Below are 21926 nucleotides of genomic sequence, written 5' to 3'. Positions count from 1 at the left end.
TAGGACGAATTGGGAAATCGGGATTGACATGTATACACTACCATGTGTAAAATAGCTAGCTAGTGGGAACCCACTGTCTAGCACAGGAAGCTCAGCTCAGGGCTCTGTGATGACCTAGATGGGTGCAGGAGGATGGGAGCGAGGGGATATATGTATACACACAGCTGATATGCTTTACTGTACAGTAGAAAGTAACAAAACATTGTGGTAAAGCAATTATACTCCAATTCAAAAAATAATGCCGAGATGATAAATTTTAAAAGAATGAGGCTGCCTGGGTTTATACTGACTTTCTTTTATTTATGTGCTCTGTTGTGACTACATGGACACACTCATCTAAAGGTTTTATTTCTACGAAGCTGACGCCTGGACAAAGAAATAAAAGTAAGTACCATTTCCCTGAAGACTTTTAAAGACAATGAAAACATGAAGAGGAGAAGTGTCACCCAACCATTCTCATTCAAACCTAGCAATAATTGATAATAAAATTGACTTATTTTAGAGAGAAACATTTACTTTAAAATAAATGACAAGTTAATCCTTATAGCCACAAAGACAATATAATTGCTTCCAAACCCCTAAGTTGAGTATATATTTTCTTTCTTTGAAAAGTCCTGTCAGTGGCAGTGACAGTTCCAAGTTAATAGTGAGTACTTCTCTTCTTACATTAACTGAGCATTAGACTTTTAAATTATTTGTTTTATTTTGGTATAGCATGCATAATATAAATTTACCATCTTACCCATTTTTAAAAGTATACTTATGTGGCATTATGTCCATTCACACTGTTGTGCAACCATCACTATCATCCATCTCAGATTTATTTAATTGATTTATCCCCCCAGTATGGGGCTTCCCAGGTGGCACTAGTGGTTTAAAAAAAAGAAAACTCAACTGCCAATACAGGAGACATTAAGAGATGTGAGTTTGATCCCTGGATCAGGAAGATCCCTTGGAGGAGGGCATAGTAACCCACTCCAGTATTCTTGCCTGGGAAATCCCATGCACAAAGGAGCCTGGTGGGCTACAGTCCATAAAGTCACAAAGAATCAGACACGACTGAAGTGACTTGGCACATTAGCATGCACATGATAAAGTTAGAGGTGACATGTATGGGTAACTTGGCTGTCTTTTCAAATATGCTGTCAAAATAGGGGAATTCCCTTAAGTTTTCTGGAGGAGAGTTAAAAGAGGAAACACATGAGAATATTTAGATAGCAGAATCAATTATGGGTTCCCCAACTCATTTCTTAAATTAGGGCTACAGCAAAAACCTGCCACCATCTGCTGTGTCCCAGGTGCTCTCTTTTTCTAAACCTATGCAGACATCATTTTGTGATTACTCTATTCTTTCCCACTGAATTTCAAAGTCTTTCTCCATACAGTCTTTCAGGCATTATTACAACTAATTAATTACAGCTGACCCATAGGATGAACTCTATTTACCATCTGCTATAAAAATGTAGGCCATGTTAAAAAAAAAATGCAAGCCATTTAATGCAACTGAAAGTAATAATTACTTGGATTACTTTTGGGCACACCAAGGTCCAACATGAACATCAGTACATGATGTACACATGGGTAGAAAAGTCTTGTACCAGCAGAAAAGTCTTCAATATGGGGATGTCACAAGAAAGGTTCCTTAACATGGAAATCATCACAATAAACAATGTTCTTACCTGGGCAGGAACACACTTTCCACCACATAAAAATCTTGCATGAGAACATCTCGGTCTGGCTTGGAGGTGAGATTACCCACTGTGTATCCTATTCCCAGCTGAATAGCACCTTTGATGGCAGATGATGCAGTCTGCAGGGAAAACAAGGATTTCAGCGTTAGCCTCAATAGTCGGGACCTTGTTCAATGTCACAAGTAGCAAAAACAGGAGAGTGAGGTTAGATTTCTTCTCTTGTTCCTAAGCAACAAGGAAGCTAGGTTTAGAAAGATGACAGGATGCTTCTTTTGATGGAGAATCCTTTCCAAACATCAAGGACCCTTCTTTCCATGAAATTATTTTGGTGATTACCTTTCCTATAAATGTTCCTAAGGTCAAATTACTGTCCGAAATCTCCATCTTTCTTTTATTAAGAACTTAAAAACTTTCAAAATATAGCAATATAATTTCTACTAAAGGATAATTGGTACAGTCACATTTTTAAAAAATCAGAAGTTCTGTAACATATCTATGGATCAGGAAGAGAATTTTGGCTTCATAAGAAATGAGAGAGTAAAAAATAATTTCAGCCTTTGGAATACATAAAATTTAATTTGAAAATTGCTTACTAGTCTTGCCAAGGGTTCATAATCAAAATTTCCTTCACTGATCTATAATAAAACACAGAGTTTTGGAACCTCAATATTTCAAATTTACTGCTTTTCTAATATTATTCCACAGTTAAACTGACATAATGTTAACTTGGAGGAATGACATACATATTTGTGTGTGTTCACACGTGTGCATGTATATATAAATAGTTTTAACCAACATAATAGAAATAGAATAACTTAAGAAAATCAGAAAACATTCTTCTTAATGGTACAAGTGTGGCATATATTTTTACGCCTTGCAATGTTTAATATAGTATACCCTGGGACAGAAGAGTCTAGCAGGTTACAGCCTATTGGTTGCATAGAGTCCAACACAACAGAGTGATTATCACTCTCACTCAGACAGTGGGAACTAAATAAATACTTAAATCACTGGTTCTCAGCCAGGGACATTTGCCATTGGAGACATTTTTTAGTTGTCGTAACTGGTGGTGGTAGTGCTATTGGCATCTAGAGGGTAGAGGTCAGGAATGCTGTTACAATATCCTACAATGCACAGGACAGCTTCTCATAACAACAAATTATCAAGTCCCAAATATTAGTGCTGAGGCTGAGAAACCATGAATGTATAAAGATCACCTGCTTAATAAAAAATATTCTTTTTGCGTTAACATTTTCACTTAACAAGTTCAAGACCTATCTCCATCTTCCCAGATGCTGCTGTTTTTTAAAAATTTCTTCATGCTTTTAACATCAAAAGATATCTCTCTTCTTGAAAAAATGTATCCTCTTGATTTCTATGATAGAACACAGTCTTGTGTCCATGTCTACCTTTTCTGATGGTCTCTCATTTCTGCACTAAATTCTCATATTTTTTTTTTTTTTGCTGTAATTGCTGTGTCCCTATAAGTTGGATCCTTGATTCTCAAATTTCCTTAGTTATGTAGACTATCAATACTTCCTAATGGTTTCACATACTGGCTCCATGCATATGACTTTCAGAACCTCCTTGGACACTGTTTTATCATCACAAACACAGTACATGTGGCACCAAACCATTATCTTACAGCCAATCCCCTGATGTCCCTCTCCCTAAGCTCTGTACTCCTGTCACTGAAGGGTGAACCCCAAGCAAACCACATTTTGCGCAGGGCTGGGTCTCCAGGAAATATTTGCTGACTGGGCCTGAAATGGTCACAGTCATTCATACGGCTCAGTCACTTCCACTATTCAATCAGTAACCCTCACTAACCCATGGAGTCATCATTCAATCGTTCTGCTTATTTCACTGCAAATATCATATCAGCCTTAGTGTGAGGACAACTATAATATCTATCCCCTTCTGTGCAGTTAAGAGAAACATCCTGGGGCTTTTCTTCTTTACATGTGCCTTTTTACTTACAATCCCAGAGCAGCAAGATGGCAAAAGACTGAGAGTCAAGCCCAAATAGTGCAACTAGTGCTTCAAAAAAAAAAGCTGCTATTTTAATCTTCCCACTGCGAGCTCAGCAATGCCACCAGTTGGCATCAGTGACCTTTTGTACCGATAGCTCTGACTTCTGAAGGCTGAAATGGATTTTTCTCATTTTAACCTCACATAAAAATTCAAAAGGTTTCTCTTCTCCTATCTGTCACACAGGGCAGTATGGCACAGGACGTGACATCAGCATTTTCCAGAAGACACCTACGGTCTGAAACTTTCTATTCCAGATCTATCAACAGACGCACACACTCTCAGTTTTTCCTTCCCTTTACCACATCCCTGACTCTGCTTCCAGAAATACCTGTATTTCTGCTTAATTCAGTCATTTAGTGTGCTTCTTGGACTGGAACACATGTGAAACATGGGATGCCCAATTCCTTGTTAATCACCCTTCAGTCTTATCCCAGAGAAAGCAAAGGCGACCCACTCCAGTACTCTTGCCTGGAAAATCCCATGGACAGAGGAGCCTGGTAGGCTGCAGTCCATGGGGTCACTAAGAGTTGGACACGACTGAGTGTCTTCACTTTCACTTTTCACTTTCCTGCATTGGAGAAGGAAATGGCAACCCACTCCAGTGTTCTTGCCTGGAGAATCCCAGGGACGGGGGAGCCTGGTGGGCTGCCGTCTATGGGGTCGCACAGAGTCGGACACAACTGAAGCGACTTAGCAGCAGCAGCAGCAGTAGGAGCAGTCTTATCCCACCCCCAGCAACAGAAGGTGGTCAAAGTTGCAGCAGTCTATATCTGGTACTTGCAAACTTTAGAAAGTCTGAGAATCACTGGGTCATTTGTTAAAACGGACCAAAACCACAACTATGGAGACAGCAAGAAGACCAGTGCTTGCCAGGGGGTTGGGGAGGGGAAGTAGAGCACAGAGGATTTTCAGGGCAGGGAAAACACTCTGCACAATTCCTTTATGATGGTGTGTCATGCATGCTCCTTCGTGTCTCTTTGTGACTCCATGGACTACAGCCCGCCAGGCTTCTCTGTCCATGGAATTTTCCAGGCAAGAATACTGGAGTGGGTTGCCTTTTCCTTCTCCAGGGGCTCTTCCTGACCTAGGGATCGAACCCACATCCCTTGACTCTCCTGCATTGTCAGGCGGATTCTTTACCACTGAGCCACCTGGGAAGTCCACTTTTATGATGGATACACATAATTATGAATTTGTCTAAACCCATAGAATGTACTCCATTAAGGTGAGCTGGAATATAAACTGTGGACTTTGGGTGATTATGATGTGTCCATGGAGGTTCATCAGTTGTGACAGTGAACCACTCTGGTGGGGGATGTTGACAATGGGCAGGCTGTGCATGTGTGGGTACAGGGGGTGGTGGGAAATTTCTATATCTTCCTCTCAATTTTTTGGTTAACCTACAACTGATCTAAAGAAAAAATCTTTATAAAAATGTCAGCAAGCACTGAAAAACAAGAACCAAAGTGACGTATGAATTGCATCTCCAGAATTTCTGATTCGGAAAGTCTGCAGTGAGGCTCAAAAACTTGCTCTTGCTCTAAGGAGCATCAAGAAACTTTTTCCTCCTATGGTATAAGATTGAATTTTGAGTTCCTGAAGGAATAAGATTTTGGAAAGGAGCTCACTGACATCCGTTTAGTTAAATAAAAAAAAAAAAAAAAAAACAGACTTATAATAATACTATTACTTTCTTGTCATGCTCCTTAAAATTCAAGTGCTCTGAAGACAGAAATAAGAGAAGTCTTAATAAAAGTGAATATTTTTAATCAACTATTTGTGCCAGGGACTTGACATATGGATAACAACAATAATAATCACAATCAATCATAATTATGGCATATACTTAAAGAGTGTTTACTGAAAACACTATGAGGCAATCACTATTCTAAGTGCTTTTGGTTATATTAACTCTTCTATCCTCACAATAACCCTGTGAGGTAGGTACTATTATTATCTTCATTTTACTGACTCAGGTAGGTTTAGTTACTTACGTGAGGTCACACGGGTAGCAAAGAGGTAGAGCTGGGACTCATACCTGGCAAGTTTGGCTCCACAGTCCAGATCCAGGTTATAAACAAGTACTGTGCTGCCTCTAACATCAGAATCTCTGACCTCATTTAACCCTTTCAAGGACACTGAAGAGAGGGAGAATCACACCCATTTTACAGGTGGGGATGTGAAGCTCAGCAAGGTTATGTGACTGCCTCTCTCACATTGTTAGCACATGGCAGAGTCTGCCTGCAAAGCCCATGCCGCTTCCCCGTCTCTTTTTTTCAAAATGAGTCTAGAATCAAAGTCAGGAGCTCTGTGTTAAGCCTGGCTGTTTGACCTCAGCAAAGGAAGCAGCTGTGTGGGAGCCATGCCTTTTGATGAAATAGGAATAAAATATTTTATTTGCTACTAATCATACTCAATCATGGGTAAGCCTAAAAGAAACCTGTAAACCACCTGGTAAACAAGTATGAACATCTCTGTTAAAGTCACTACTAGTAACATGGGGAGGTACAAACAAAAGGAGATATTTTGCTGCCAAGGGAGGATGGCTACCTCTGGCTACCTCAGGGTTTCTTCCTCATCTCTGTGTAAGATTAAATGCTTTAGCACAGATGCATTGCATATAACTAAAAAGCATCTTGACTACTTCATGGATATGTCTGATTGCACGGTGGCACATGGCTTTCTAAGTTGCCAGCAGGAAAGGCTGCCCCACCTGGCATTTTCCTATTGGACATTAGGCACAGGGACCAAGATGGGAGAAACCACAGTATTTTCTGACACAGTCACTCTTGAGCAAGATGTGTTTTAAAATTACAAAAACAGAAATGCTAACGGGAGAGTTTCTGATTAGCAGACCAGTAAATCATGAGGACTACAAATCTGCCCTGTGCAGTTCAGGTTTGTCTTCTTCTAGAACCAGCAGTTCTTTCCTTGTAAACTTGAAGCCGACCAACAAGCCCTCTCAGACCAACATGCCCACCAACAGACCTGCTAACTCATTAGCAGATTCAAACACACACACACAGATGTGGTCCTTCCAATTTTCTGTGTGGCTTTGCATAGGCTCTAAACACGTTGATATGTAACCATTTCCCCTCTGTGCTTGGTAGTATCTGACTCTTTGCAGCCTCACAGACTGTAGACCGCCAGGCTCCTCTGTCCATGGGATTCTCCAGGCAAGAATAATGGAATGGGGTGCCATTTCCTCTTCCAGGGGATCTTCCCGACCCAGGGATCAAACTCACATCCCCTGCAACCCCTGCAATGGCAGGTGGATTCTTTAATATTAGCGTCACCAAAACACATAGGTTCAGATTTCAGAACATAGCCAGAGTCTACATTTAATTCAGGACTTTTCAAGGGCTAAGTAGAGGCAACATATTGTATGGATATTACAAACACCTCTAAAGCATGTGATATTTGGAGAAAGAACCAGCTAATACCACAAAAGCAAATCGCATATATTTACATTCATGGCTCTTTACTACCCAAATTTGTTCAGGGATGATGGTAATACTAAAAGGGAAATTAATGTCAGTTTGCATTTAGATAATATGCTATGGTTTTCACAATACTACCTTCTAATGACTGCATTCGATTGTCACAATTGTTATGTAGGTAGGTGGGGTTTTAATGTCCATTTTATAAAGAAACTGACTCTGGGAGACTAACTTGACCTAAATCCCTTGGCCAAGTACGTGATAATGCCAGGAGTGATACCCTGGTCTACAAGGCACCAGGACAGTGTCATACCAGTGTGCACTGCTTTACTGGCCTCCATTCTCTCTGCAGGAGATGGATCTGATTGAAGCTGAGAAGTACTTGAACAAAGAGATAATAATGATGATTACTAACAATGAGACTACATGTCCATGTAAACCTGCTATTAGGGGAGCAATGATCCTGACAGCAGTAAGATTTTAATGATTTTACATTGGTCACAGGAAACTTCTTTCTACAGCATATTGTCTATGAAATTAGATCACTTAATATGCAATCTGATAAAACTGGTTTTAAAAGCAAGTACTAAAACATTTCAAGTCAGCAGCATTTCTCCCCATCTCAGGTGATCTGCTGGCCTAAGCATATGATTATAGACAATATACATGATGCCAGAGTGATTTTTTTTCTCCCGAAGTTCAAACTTTTTATTTTGTATTGTATTGGGGTATAGCCATTTAACAATGTTGTGAAAGTTTCAGGTCAACAGTGAAGGGACTCCGCCATACATACAGATGTATCCATTCTCTCCTAAACCCCTCTCCCATCCAGGCTGCCACATAACGCTGAGCAGAGTTCCCTGTCCTATACAGTAGGTCCTTCTTGGTTACCCATTTTAAATATAGCAGTGTGTACATGACCTTCCCAAAGTCCCTAACTGTCCCAGAGTAATTCTGTTTAAAGTACAGATCTAATCTTGTCACCCCCTTGCTTGAAAACTAACGGATGTGTAGTATAGTATCCTCACCACAGGATTAACTCCAAATATCTTAGCTTGACATGGAAACCAATTTTCAATGTAGTCCTTCCCAGCCTCACACTGAGTCCTGCATCCTAACAAACAAGGGACTTTCCTGGTGGTCCAGTGGTTAAGAATCCGCCTTGCAATGCAGGGGACGTGGGTTCAATCCCTGGCTGGGGAACTAAGATCCCACATACTGTGGGGCAACTCAGCCCATGCGCCACAACTACTGAGCCTGTGTGCCACCACTAAGACTCGACACAGCCAAATTAACAAACAAACAAATATCTTTTTTAAAAGATTCTAAACACACCCTCTATCCTTTGAGCAAGATAACCTTACAGGTCCATGAACCCCAAACAACTGCCTGTGATATTTTCTGCTGTGTGCATTTTTCCTGAGGAGGAGGTCCAATGCTTTCTCTTTTTCTCATAAGATATCCTTTCCCAAAACCACAAATGTGGAGATTAATTCTAAACCAGAGATGTACACTGACAAGCACCTGAAACCAAGATGTTAAAAACTGGTTCAGTAACACTTCTAAAGGGGGCGTCCCCCATGGCTCATGGTTTAGGGGTAAAAAAAATCCACCTGTAGTGCAGAAGACTTGGGTTCTATCCCTGCACATTGGGAAGATTCTCAGGAGGAGGGCCTCCTTCCAGTATTCTTGCCTGGAGAATTCCACGGACAGAGGAGCCTGGTGGGTCACAGTCCATGGGGTCGCAAAGTCAGACACGACTGAAGTGACTGAGTCCAACACCTCTAAAGAACGAGAGAAAACCACCCTTGTCTGGCTGGGAGACCCTGCCTCTCCTTCATTGCCATAGCTCAAGTCCAGTTCTGGGTTCTCTCTCCTATCTCTGAACCTGAACTCAAGAAAGAAAGCAGAGATTTCTTATTTGTCCCAATGAGAGAATTAAGAAAAAAAAGGGACAGGTTTCACAAAACTGACTGTAGGACTATGGAAATGGAATAGTTTGTGGACAGGCAAGCAGAATGTCTTCTGAAAGAAGGTGGGACCACCTCTTGCTATGGGTTCCTCAACCCATTTCTTCAGTCCCTCCTTGATTTGGTTTTCTGCTGCTACTGTATAAATGACCACAGACTTCATGTCTTCCAGCAACACAGTGTATGATCTCACAGTTTAGGAGATCAGAAGTCCTAAAATCGAGGTGTTGGGAGGGCTGTGTCCCTTCTTCCTTGCCTTGGGGTCCCCTCCTCCATCTTCATAATAACAGCATCTTCAAATCTCTCTTAATCTCTCTCTTGTCTCCCCTCTGCTTTTGTCTCACATCTCCTCCTCTGATTCTGACTCTTTAGCCTCTCTAAGAACCTCTGTGATTGCATTGGGTCCATCTGGATAGTTCAAGATCACCTCCCCATCACAAGATCTTTAACTTAATCACACCTGCAAAGTCCCCTTTGCCATATAAAGTAACATATCACAGGCTCTAGGGATTAGGGCATGGCTGTCTTTTGGGGACCCATGATTCTACACTCTACCCTCTATTTCAGGATAGATTTCAGAATTGTTTCCAGTGTTGCCTAGGTAAAGAGAAGAGCTCCCCTTAGAACTCCATTCAGTCACATGCTGTTCACTCATTTAGATCTTCATTCTCAAAGATTTGAGAATTTTCTGTGACCTAAGCATTATGCTAGATGTTGGGGAAAGCATAAATAAAAAAATAAAAAGGTCTTGTTCTTGCTCTCATGAGAGCTTCTAGGTGAGTGAGTGAAAGAGAGATTAAACATATGCATTCATAATAGGCACTGATACAAATAACAGGGTGATGTGATCAGGCCAAAAGTGAGGAGATCCACTTTAGAATGGGGGAAAGTTAGGAAAGGTCTAACACAGTCTGAGACATGAAAGGTGAGAACCACTTGGCAGGTCATATCAACAGACGCTGGCTGTATGCCCACCATGTGCCAGGCACTCATCTACACACTGGGGATACAGAAATGACCTGGCCTGAGTGCTTGCCCTTAAGGAATTTAAAGTCACATTAGGAGGTCAGGGGAATCAATTTCCAGGCATACAGAAGCAGCAGTTCAAGAATCTGAAAGCAAATCACTGTAGATGAATTAAGGTGAGCATCAGAGAGAGCATCAGAATTGAAGGCTGCAAAGATGAGCTGAATCTAGGGTTGAGCCTCATTGATCCTGCTAAGGATCTGATGTGTTTCCATAAGGAAAGACTTATTGTCTAAACTGAAAACTTCACTCTGGCTGCCATGTGGGGTATAGACTAGAGAGAATATATGAGGAAAAGTGATTAGGAGGCAAGTGTCAAGGTTCATGGGTTTGATCGCTGGGTTGGGAAGATCCCCTGGAGGAGGGCATGACAACCCACTCCACTACTCTTGCCTGGAGAATCCCATGGGAACAGGAACCTGGCAGGGGTCATGAAGAGTTGGACACAATTGAAACAATTTAGCACGCATGCATGTGTCATGGTTCACGTTGAGATGTGGATGTCTTAAGAGTAGGGTGATAAACAAGAAGATGGAAAGAAGAGTTGAATCTGTATATATTTTGGAGGGAAATAAACAGAACTTGCCGTGAACTAGAAATGAGGGAGAGAGGAGTCCTGGAATACCTTCTAGTGTTTTCCCTGAGCAGTGGAGAGGACCAAGGTTGCTTTACTGAGTTGGGAAGACTGAGTGAGGAACACATTTTGGGGGGCAGATTGAGTTCTACTTGAGATGCTAGTGAGACATCCAAATGATGTCAAGGTACAAGTCTGGAGCTTAGAACAGAGGTTTGGGCTGAACTTCTGAATTTGAGTGTTTTCAGCATATAAACGGTATTGAAACCCAAAGGGCTGAATGAATAACCTTGGGAAAGAGAAGAGCAACTTGCCACCGCGACTTGAAGCCCATGCACCACAACCACCTTGCTCGTCGCAAATAGAGAAAAGCCTGCCCAGCAGCGAAGACTCACCACAGAGAAAAGTAAATGAATAAATAAAATTATGGGGAAAAAAAAGTCCAAGTATAGGTTGAGAATATTTGACAAAATTATTTGATAAACTCTAGTCAATTTGTGCCTTTAAACCATATTTTAAAAATATTCTATAACTTAAAAAATATTACATTAAGAAAGCAGGATATAAAATACATACAACAAAATTTGAAAAAGAAAAACTCACAAATGTTTTATACACATCCACAGAGGAAAGCAAGACAGGAAGGAAATATATCAAATTGTGTGATTATCTCTGGCTTGTGGGATGTTGGGTGACTTTTACTTTCAAGTCTTGTACTTCTCAGATTTTCTAAATTTTGTGTTATAGGTAAGAATGGAAATACTCTTCCATGAAAGCATTTTTACTATGTTTATAAAAATACATTTTGAATGATGACAAAGCCATGTTTGGGATTTGCTAATTTTTAAGATGGCTTCTTCCCTGGTGGCTCAGTGGTAAAAAATTTACCTGCCAATGCAGAAAATGGGTTTGATCCCTGCATTGGGAAGATCTCTTGGATTAGAAAATGGCAATCCACTTGAGTATTCTTGCCTGGTAAATCTCATGGACAGAGGAACCTTATGGGGTCATAAAAAAGTCATACATGACTTAGTGACATTTTTTAAAATCTTAATTTTCTTTAGGACAAAGCCTTCATGCTAGAAACCCATGTAACTATTATACTCTTATGAAAGTGAAAGGGAAAGTCGCTCAGTCGTGTCCGACTCTCTGAGACCCCATGGACTGTACAGTCTATGGAACTCTCCAGATCAGAATACTGGAGTGGGTAGCCTTTCCCTTCTCCAGGGGATCTTCCCAACTCAGGAATCAAACCCAAGTCTCCTGTTTGGCATGTGGATTCTTTACCACTGAGCCACCAGGGAAGCCCCAAGATAGTTGACTAGTAAGGATGACCCATATGGCTTCACCAAGACACAAGAAGAGCTGGCTTTGCTGCTGCTTTCCAGGTCTTGCTCTGCTATGTCCACAAATTCTGGTGGACAATTTGCTGCTTAGGCTGCACAACACACCTGACAGCCTTTGCACAGATCTACATCTTCAATCAGTCTCCTGCTAAACTTGCTATGTGATTCCTGGCCTCCACCCACGCGGATCCCCCTGCCTTCAGTGTTGTTCCCATCTTCCTTTGCTCCCCATTGAGTCTTCCAGGTCCAGTGCTCCATTCATCTCTACACACAGTGTCTGCTCACCCAGGGGCTAGACACAACTACTCTCCTCTCCCAGTACAAGTGGTTTCATACTTTGGGGGTACTGTTACTTTCATGGCTGGCAACTACTTTTCTGATACAATTTCTGCAGTCATCGACACTTTCAAAAACAAGAATGCTGGAGCACCATTATAATGATGTCCTCCGCTGTGCCTGCATGGACCTTATACATGGTGAAATTGCCTTATAACAAGGTCATTCTGACACATTAGGCACTCAACAACTTTGGAAGAAGCCCAAGACAGATGCACTTTCTGTGTAAATTTTCCTTATTGCTAAGCAGCCATTATAACAAGATCCCAGTGTATTCACCTGTTTGAAGAAAGATTTGACTCTCTAAATATGCTAGAAAAGGCAGAACAAAGAGCACTTAATTTCGTGTTCTCTTGTAAATGATCTTCCCCTCATTTATATGATTGGCAGTGAAGCACATACTCTCACTGGAATGGAAAAGCATATTAAGCAAACATTTCTCATTAACAGAAAAATACTATATTCAAGGTGTTCAGCAGTGGCAAATTATGCACACTTAATTGCCCTTAAAAGAGACATGCCATCAACTGTAGATGAAATTTTTGATTTAGGACAGAATGGCATTATGAATGCTGCTATATTAGTCTTCCAGAAATATTACAGTATAGACTGAGATATTCATCATAAATGTGACACAATGCAAGTATCGTTAATACTACAATGAACACTAGGGAAAAAAGCTTCATTTGTTTGTATATTCAAACAAAAACAGTATTTACTTGATGCAACTACAAATTTAGGTTCAAGAAATAAAAATAACAAAGGATTGGATTTTCGTCCTCCTAGAATCAGAAACACTTCGGGTCTCAAGTATGATATTTCCTGGTAAGGGGGGGGTGTCAATTTTTAAGGGGAACTATTACATCAGCGCTAAGCATTGTTTGTGGGGGAACAACACAATGCTTATGGCAGATGTTGCTAGTTGTCCCCAGTATCCGTCCCCAGTACCCTCTTGTTTAGAAGTTTTTCTCAGCAAGGGTTGATTTTCGTCCTCCAGAAGACATGGAACAGTGTCTGGAGACAATTTTAGCTGTCACAACTAGGGAGTGTTACTGACATCTATTGGATAGAGGCCAGGGATGCTCGTCCTACAATGCTCTGGCGAGTCCCCATAACAAAGAGTTAGCCAGTCCCAAAGGCCAATAGTGATAAGATTGAGAACCCCTGTCATGTGGTAACAGAAACTCGGGTTGGGTGGTTGTTAGGTTCTCTTGAGGCTAGGTGAAGTCACGTGTCTAATTTCTGACCGCTGAGATGTGAGAGAAGATGATGTGGCCAACTTGCCGGTCTCATAGTTAACACGGAGGAGAATGCCCTCTGCAGTGGCCAGAGCTGAAGCAGCCCTGACTGATCTTACCTGGAAGCTGTCCACTGAGGACAACAGAAAAACAAGATTGAAACCTGGGCCCTGTGACTCCGAAGAGGAGGTAAATAACCTCTGAACTGTTACTTGAGAGAGAAACAAACTTCAACTTTAGTTAAGTCACAGTTACTCAGGTTCTTGCTTTTACACGTAGCTGAACTTATATTCCAAGTGTTTATCAATGAACATATGACCAAATGCTCTCTACCTGAAAAGTGATGCAGACTCAGAGAGAACTCAAACTGAAAGAGAAATGTCTGCGCAGACAGTATTGCTTAATTAAAAAAAAATAAATTGTAGCCCACACTCACTGAGGAAAAGTCAGACAACTCTTAGCTATAGAAAGTAAAACACAAAAGTACCCTTTCTCAATCTCCCTCTTCAGAGTTAACTAGCATCACTTCTTTGGTGTGTATCCTTCTGCATATCTTTTCTTTATAATAACACATTGAAAACATTAATATAAGCACATGTATATACATTACAAATTTTTTAAATGGGATCTTATTATTCATGCTCTATTGCATTTTGTGTTTTTATTACACAATATTCTTCCATGTCTATCTATACAGATTCTCATTTTTAATAATTACACAGGTTTTCATAGTTTGTATGTAAACACAACTGCTTCAACTACTCTCTTATTGGTAGACATTGGGGTTCTTATTCTCTCTTTTTAATGACAAAATATCCTGTAATGAACATCCTTGCTCAAATAACTTTGAACATTTCTTTCTTGCAGATTTCTGCAGCATTGATTCCTAGAAAAAGAACTGAGTTAAAGGATATGCACATTTATACTTTTGTTGGTACTGCCAAAATGCCCTCCAAAAGAAATTTCATTAAAAAAAAAAAAGACTTCATCAGTTTGTATACTCATCAACAGAAGAATGAATTTGGCATCAAACTTTCACCAACACTGTTATAATTAATACTGTTAATTTTTGTGAATCTTACTGTTTCAGTTTCCATCTTCCTGATCATTAATGAGGGAGACCCCCTTTGTGAGTTCCTTGTATTATGCACCCTTAATGTCATACTCTTCTTTCTGTTTTATGGTAACACACTACACCCTAATAACATGCTCAATTATTTTATATCAGTGAAACTACATTTACAAAACAATCACCCTGGAAACTCTTAAAAAGAATAAGATTCCATGCCTGCTCTTCAGTATTTTTATTGGTGAATTTCAGGCTCTCACAGGGCAGCAACTACTGCTATTCCTTGTCATCTACCAGATAGTTCTTGTTTGTTCCTTTTTACTATAACAAAATTTTCCACTTCTCTAGATAGCTTTTCCAATTTGAAGCAGCACTTCAGAATTTATGCCCATATTCACAATTTAAAAAATGCTTTTTTTTGCAGTAACAAATAAGAGATGTACTCCATAATCAGCTCATAGGGACAGGGGATTCTTTTGGAGGAATATAAACCAACAGCCTGGGGGCTGTTTGGGAGGTTGAGAAACACACCTGTTCAGAGAGAGATACAGAGAAACTGTAAAAGTGCATGTTTAACTGCCCCTTCAGAGTTTTACACCCCTGCTGTGTGACGCAATCAGGTCTCTTGAACTGGAATTGTATGCACATTAGGGCAGTATCACTCTTACCAAATCTCTGCTTCATTCCATTTAGGGAGGAATAAATGGGGCACACTGAGACCGTTTCGCCACTCTATTAGCTAGCGGGCATTTTTCTGGGAGTTCACTGTCATCTGGGCTTCCTCCTGAGAGTGTCAGAGCCATTTTCTCCTTTAGGTGAGATGATTCACCTAAGATGAAACTGGTTCAGAAAGACAAAGAAGTATTCAGAGCCACGCAGCGAGGAAGTGATAAAGCTCTCAAACCCAGATCTCTTAACCTGAGTTCATGTTCATAATCGTCACATCTGACATCATAACTGGACCTAGAAAGAGAGATATCAGCTTTGCCGACTGGGTCTTTCAATTCAGGACAGGCTCAGCTAAATTCTATGGTTAGTCTAACTACTTGTTTCTTGGCTCTGTGGGCCTATTTCCAGACAATATCAAGCCAGCTTCTACCCTTTTTTATTTGTATTTTCCACTGAGCAGCAAGGTCATGGTAACTCTCTGTGCCCCGAGGTGTGGAGGTGGGCCAGGGCCAGGGCCAAGCCAAGCCCCCCTCCTCCAGAGTTGCCCGGAGTTTCACAGAACTCTGCCAGTTCAGGTACATAGAGATGTGGGCACCTGAGGGAAAGGCTTCCTAGATAGGGCCAAAGGAGAAAAGTTTCACTGCAGTATTGGCATTTTGGAATCTTTAGAAACGGAATTAAAATCTAGGCTTGTCTACCAGCTTTCCACAGGGCAGCTAGAGGACAAGCCACCAATCCCTCCCCCCCAAAAGAAACCCTTGAGGAACCTCCACTCTCTCATCCATCCTTCCCAGCCTTCTATTAGACCCATCTACACTGAGAGGATATTAATCCCTGCCCCACTTACACCCCTACCCTTTTATGCTCTTGCTTAATACGAAGAGAGACAGACACACACGCACCGCTGTTGTTGCTGTTTCAGGTGATGGGAGGGGATAACTGCAACTTCTTAAGGAAGGCTAAGACCTGCAGGGAAATTTAATATACTTTTGGAACTACCAGTGGTATATAAGAGAGTGTTGTTCCACTTTTATTATCAACTTCAAGAGACCTCAAACCTTTGCTTTCACTCCTCTGACTTCTTCAGCTTATAAAAGAAGAATGTATTAAGGAGGAGAAATAATCTACTATCTTTCAATGCTCAGTAGTGTCGGTAGGGCCATTGGTCACTATTCTGCAATTAATTAATTCAGGAAGTAAATTCTCTGACTTCATAAAACAGGAGGGCTTAATTGCTGTATCTTTACTTGAATAAAGAGAACAAAAACAGAAATGAAACTTCTTCCTAGGGTGGTAGCGGGAGGTGGGAGTCGCTGGTTTTATGGTTTTTTTTTTTTCCATTTTTGCCTCAATTTGTATTAGTCATAATGTTTTTAATAACTAAGTTTGCTGATCTGTAAAAAATGATTAAATGAGAAAAATAATAGATGGTATACAGGCAGGCCTATAAGAAGTAAAAATAGTTTTGCTTCTTTCAAATCTCTTCCAGCTTATTTTTTCCCCCTTAGTTTAATTTTCAGGATAAATTCTTTCAGTGGGCCAGAGGGAACTTATATGAATACACACACACACACACACACACACACACACATAATAGCATATGGTATCATAATATATACATAATATATTCCACCATGTGTTACAGGAATAAATAATACTTATGGAAAATAATACTCATATGCATATATGTTTTTTACAGAAATAAATAATATTCATGAAATAGGCAAAGCTCAAGGATCAAAGATTTATAAGAAAGGAAGGGGAAATCTTATAATTGTTGAATGTGATGGAATCATACATAAAACAAAAATAATTTTACAAACTGAAAATACAGTAATCTCTATAGACTGATAATGAAAAGCATCATTTGCTAGAGATGTGCTATCTGTCAATCTTCTACCTCTCTGCTATAGGTAGCCCCTAACACTCTTTACAGAACAGAACCAGCAGCTGTCAGAACTAAGGAATGATGGATGCTGACAAAGGATTAAAAAAAAATGGCTGCTCTTTAAATTCCTATAATCAAGCTCTTTCCTGAAAGAAAGAGGAGTGAAGCTATTCCTCCTTTCACAATTAAGTTAAATGATCGTAACAGTAATTGTTAATGTTATTGCTACTTGCTTGGTAGTGCTGCCCATATTTTTGGTAAACCACAGAAGAACAATGTCAAGAGAGTTTGTAACAACGAGATCTGAAATGTTAATGCTAGTATTTATCTGATGGAGCTTTACAATTTGGAATTTAGGTGTTTCCTTAATACAAAAAGGTTGGTACTAAGTATTTAAAGGCCCTAATATAAAATTTTCTTTTGTGAGATAAATATGCACACATACTTCTATAATACTGCCTTAGATTCTGCTGTTATTGTTTTAAGTGTTTAATACAGGCCAAGTTATTTGCATTATTGATTTCTCACCATAACCCTATTATTTCCTTTTCATAGGTGAATAAACTGAAGTTCAGAAACACAACATATCTGAAAGATAAATTCTAGGTCATTTTTCACAAAAGACTATACATTAAAAAGTACAGACAGAAATATCTGAGGTTATTTATGTATCTTTCGATAACCTCAATAATCAGGTTAAAGTCAGAGGATAGTCTGAAACACTGTATACAGCTTCAAGTAGGGACTTACATGCTTTGCCCACGTAACTATCCACTCGTGATCTTGCCTTGAGAATCCCAGGGACGGGGGAGCCTGGTGGGCTGCCGTCTATGGGGTCGCACAGGGTCGGACACGACCGAAGTGACTTAGCAGCAGCAGCAGCCCATGTAACTAACCGCTATGTTTCAAGATCTAGGATTACATTGCATTCTCTTTTAGAATCATAGAACCATTTCCAAAATTCTCTTAGAACCTCATACATTTGAACAACAACAAAACCCTAGGCATTTTAGGAGCTCAGGACTTTCCCATCTGTTGGCAGCTCCCTCAATTCATGTCTGATGGCTTCTCCTCTCTTGTCTCTGGATCCCTCCCATCAGAGCCTTTCAAATAACTGTGGTTTTCCTCGTCCCAGGAGCTAGGATTAGTCCCTTCTGCCAGAAAAACTCCTTAGGTCTCTAGAATAGAAACATTATCAAAACCTAGCTGGACACCAGGGCTGCAACAGGGATGGAATGGGAGAGTCCCTGGCCAGGGGACTGCCGGTCACTGAGGCGAATGTGATGGAATGGTGGCAGCCAGTACCTCTCCCTGCATCCCTGAGAAGCTCTACCATGGGGCCCTGCCTGCCTAAGATGATTCTGCATTCACCATACTCCAGGTTGCTGGAGAAGCTTCTCCCAGATCCTTTCCATGGCACCATGCCACCATCTACTGTCCTAGGCCGTCTCCTCCCTCCTCTCACCTAGAGCTGGACACTGGGAATGCAGGGCGAAGTCCAGACACGTGTAAAGTCCAGACTGGAGGTTCCTAGCTCTACCAGCAACCAGCTTTTTCACCAAATGTAGAAAAATAGAAGAAAAAAAGATATTCACAATGATTACTGCCCTCATTTCATAAAGCCCACCATATTAACAATTGAACACGAACAGACATTTGGGATCAGCAACAGGCAGAAAAACCTGAGTTTGGGGCCCCCTCAACTACCAGGGTGGCTGGAGACTGAGAAACTTACTGATATAACTGAGCATCAGTTTCCGCCTCTGTAAAATGAAGGCATTTGACTGGATGATAGCCAAAATCTCTTACCCACATAATATTCTATAAGTCTACTTTCTAATTACATTCATTTTGCAGTCTATGCAGTCACCAACCCGAAGTCACTTGTTTTGCAAGGTTTAACGTATTGCACTCCAACATTTTCTGCTTTTTTCCACCCATTACAGTTGCTCCTTAAAAAGCATAAGTAATTGCATCTTGCCTACTTTAGATTACAACCCTTCATGTAAGTAAGACTGATACTGAGAAAGGAGAACAGGGTAGTCATTTCTCACAACAGAAGGAGGAGGAAGCAACCTTGCTTCACCCACATGCAATTTCCAGAAGCCCCAGCTGGGTAAAGGCTGAGGGTGCTGCTTATGTGTTTGGTCCTTTTCTTTTGAGCTCAGTGTTATTAAATTGATTGTGATGTTGCCTAAAGTCATAAAAGTTGGTGTCAGAGTTACCAACAGATAAACACCTAGTTCAGGATTCTTCCTACAGGAGCTTGCCACCAGATTCAGAAAACTTTCTGGATCATCAGGTGATGTGACTGTTCTCAGCAGATTTCTTAGAAGCTCTTGATTTGATCCCAACAAACCAGCCTTCCAGAGGCCCAGTTCAAGATGGATCATAGATGGCCCCAACTGGTGGATGACCTGCTATTACAAAGAAAGTTAACTAACCTACAGGCCATTGCTCAATAGAAGGCTGGTTCCTTCCCTCTTTCTTGGTAACAGTTGGAGGAAACTGTGGTGGGTTTCTGCAGCCCAAGCCTCTGACCCCATTCTCTCTCTCTCCCCAACTATGCTAACCTGTCTGCCATCTAACCACAGTGCCTTGCTCAATGACTGGGCAGATGATGTCAGATGGATAAAGACCATCTCAACACTAAGATTCTATGATGCTATGGAAACATCAAGCCTAACGTGGGGGTTCTCCCTCTTGAGGCTCCACAGTAGCTGACTCTCAGGATGCAAATAAGGAAGTCAGTTTTCTGTCTAGAAATCTGTGTTATGTTCTGTGTTATAGCAGATTCTGTGTTCTTTGAATCTGCTATAGAAAAGCAGATTCTCTAGCTGATTCCTGACCCACACCTCCAATGTTGGCTCTTCCAAGTCAACTTTGAAACAACCTGGTCCTGTGCACAATCCTTTCACCCTTTTTCCAGCACCAATATCTCACGCTTGACTTTAGGCAGCTCTGTGGAGGGTTGCTTAGAAACAGCTTGGCTTGTGAAATAAACATACCTGGTATAGTATGTGGCTTGGGGGAAATTTCTACAGTCCGGCTGGGTAAGAAAACAGCTTTTCCCAAGAGGAGCAGTGTTTCACTGTGAATTGAAGGGGATGAAAGCAGCCCCAGTTTCTTCAATCAGCCACCGCTAAACAGGGCTGGTAGACAAAAGTACAGGGGGTCCTGATGCCAAGCACCATAGTCACACACATTGATGAGTCTGCATCACCAAGCAGAGTCAGTTTCAGGGGAGGGGAACCACCTGCCACCAGTCCTATAAAATGAGCATGACCGGAAATAGCTGTCTCTATATCATGATTTAATTTGTTTGGAATTTAGCCACCTGGTAATGGGGAAAAACCTAACAATATGGAAATTTTTAAAGATTCAAAAAGGAACAAGGAAATACAAATCATTCTTATTACACTCAGAGCCCGAGTAGAACATAATATACGGGAAGGGTTCCAGCAGCCTTTTCATCACTTCTTTCCCCTGGACTCTTCTCCATTTTCAGCTACTGCTGCCATCGTAGACTTTGCCAAGAGGCCCTTACCAGCCACAGGGTCCCCTGAATGGGCTGTTTTTGTAAAGAATGGATAAGGGTACAACATTCATTAGTCTTTATATCCTTAACTATCTTCTTTAATACTATGTTTGCTTATGCAAATTATATCATGATCCCCAAACAAAACAACACATCTAAACCGTCAACAACAGAATTCATAGTTGTGAAGAGCAGAGGGAAGCTAACTTTCAATTAAGAGTCACTGAGAATAGAGGCCTGAAAGTGAGCACGCAGGGGCAGTTCTAGGACTGTGGGGCAAACTTATTCCTTTACCCAACCAGACTACAGAAACTTCCTCAAGTCATATATTAAACTGACATGTTTATTGCATAAGCTAAGCTGTTTCTAAATTAATCAACTCTTTACATAGCCTTCTAAAGCCAAGTATTAGTTAAGTCATAGATTCCCTGAGGCCTGGGTTTCTCAACCTTGGCATCACTGACATTTTAGATTGAATAATTCTTTGTTACATAAGTGGGGGTTTGTTCTGTGTCCAGTGCTATAGGATGTTCAGCAGCAGCCTTGGTCTCTTCCCACTAGATGCCAGGAGCACTACTTCTTCCAAGTGAGACAACCAAAAATGCCTCCATATATTGCCAAGTGGTGACTGAGCAGAGAGGGACAAACAGCCCTGGTTGAAAAACACAGCTCTCATAATATACACCAAGACAAATCACCCTCCAAACTGCAGATGAATGTGCCACATGGTTGCCTTACTTTGTTGTCTGCATATGCAGTGCCCATGTCAACAGAATACCTTGTATGTTAAGTTTATCAAGAACAATGTCTTAAAGCTTCACAGTTGTTTTAACTTGCGTTTTGTTGCACCAAACCAAGTGCAAAACCCAAGTACTGAAGTTATTTACAAACAAAAAAATCAATGATGGAGAAGCAGAACAAGCAAGTACACTCAGTTCACCTTTGTCATGATTTTGGTCCTTAAAAATGTAGCTGGCAGAGTATGTGTGCCTCTCCCTGCCTTCCCCGTCTACTTGCACGTGTACACACAAACAGGGGCTACTGCAGCCCAGAGTAGATGACGCCCCAGTTCTTCAGGGTAAAATGCACAGGAAGTATTTTGGCCAT

The 21926-nt window shown here is 40.9% G+C and overlaps 1 protein-coding gene across 1 annotated transcript in view; it reads right to left on the bottom strand.

Annotated features, from left to right (window-relative positions):
- Positions 1-21926, bottom strand: part of PIP5K1B (phosphatidylinositol-4-phosphate 5-kinase type 1 beta) — a 338680-nt gene that overhangs the window by 168718 nt on the left and 148036 nt on the right. Inside the window, exon 4 of the mRNA XM_065908234.1 lies at positions 1680-1810. Within this exon, the coding sequence (XP_065764306.1) occupies positions 1680-1810 (131 nt within the window). The remainder of the gene's footprint in view (positions 1-1679; positions 1811-21926) is intronic.

This window comes from Muntiacus reevesi, chromosome 17, assembly GCF_963930625.1.
Source record: "Muntiacus reevesi chromosome 17, mMunRee1.1, whole genome shotgun sequence".
Classification (NCBI taxonomy): Eukaryota; Metazoa; Chordata; class Mammalia; order Artiodactyla; family Cervidae; genus Muntiacus; species Muntiacus reevesi.
The sequence above is the reverse complement of the archived record's forward strand: the minus strand, read 5'-3'. Positions and strand labels throughout refer to the sequence as shown.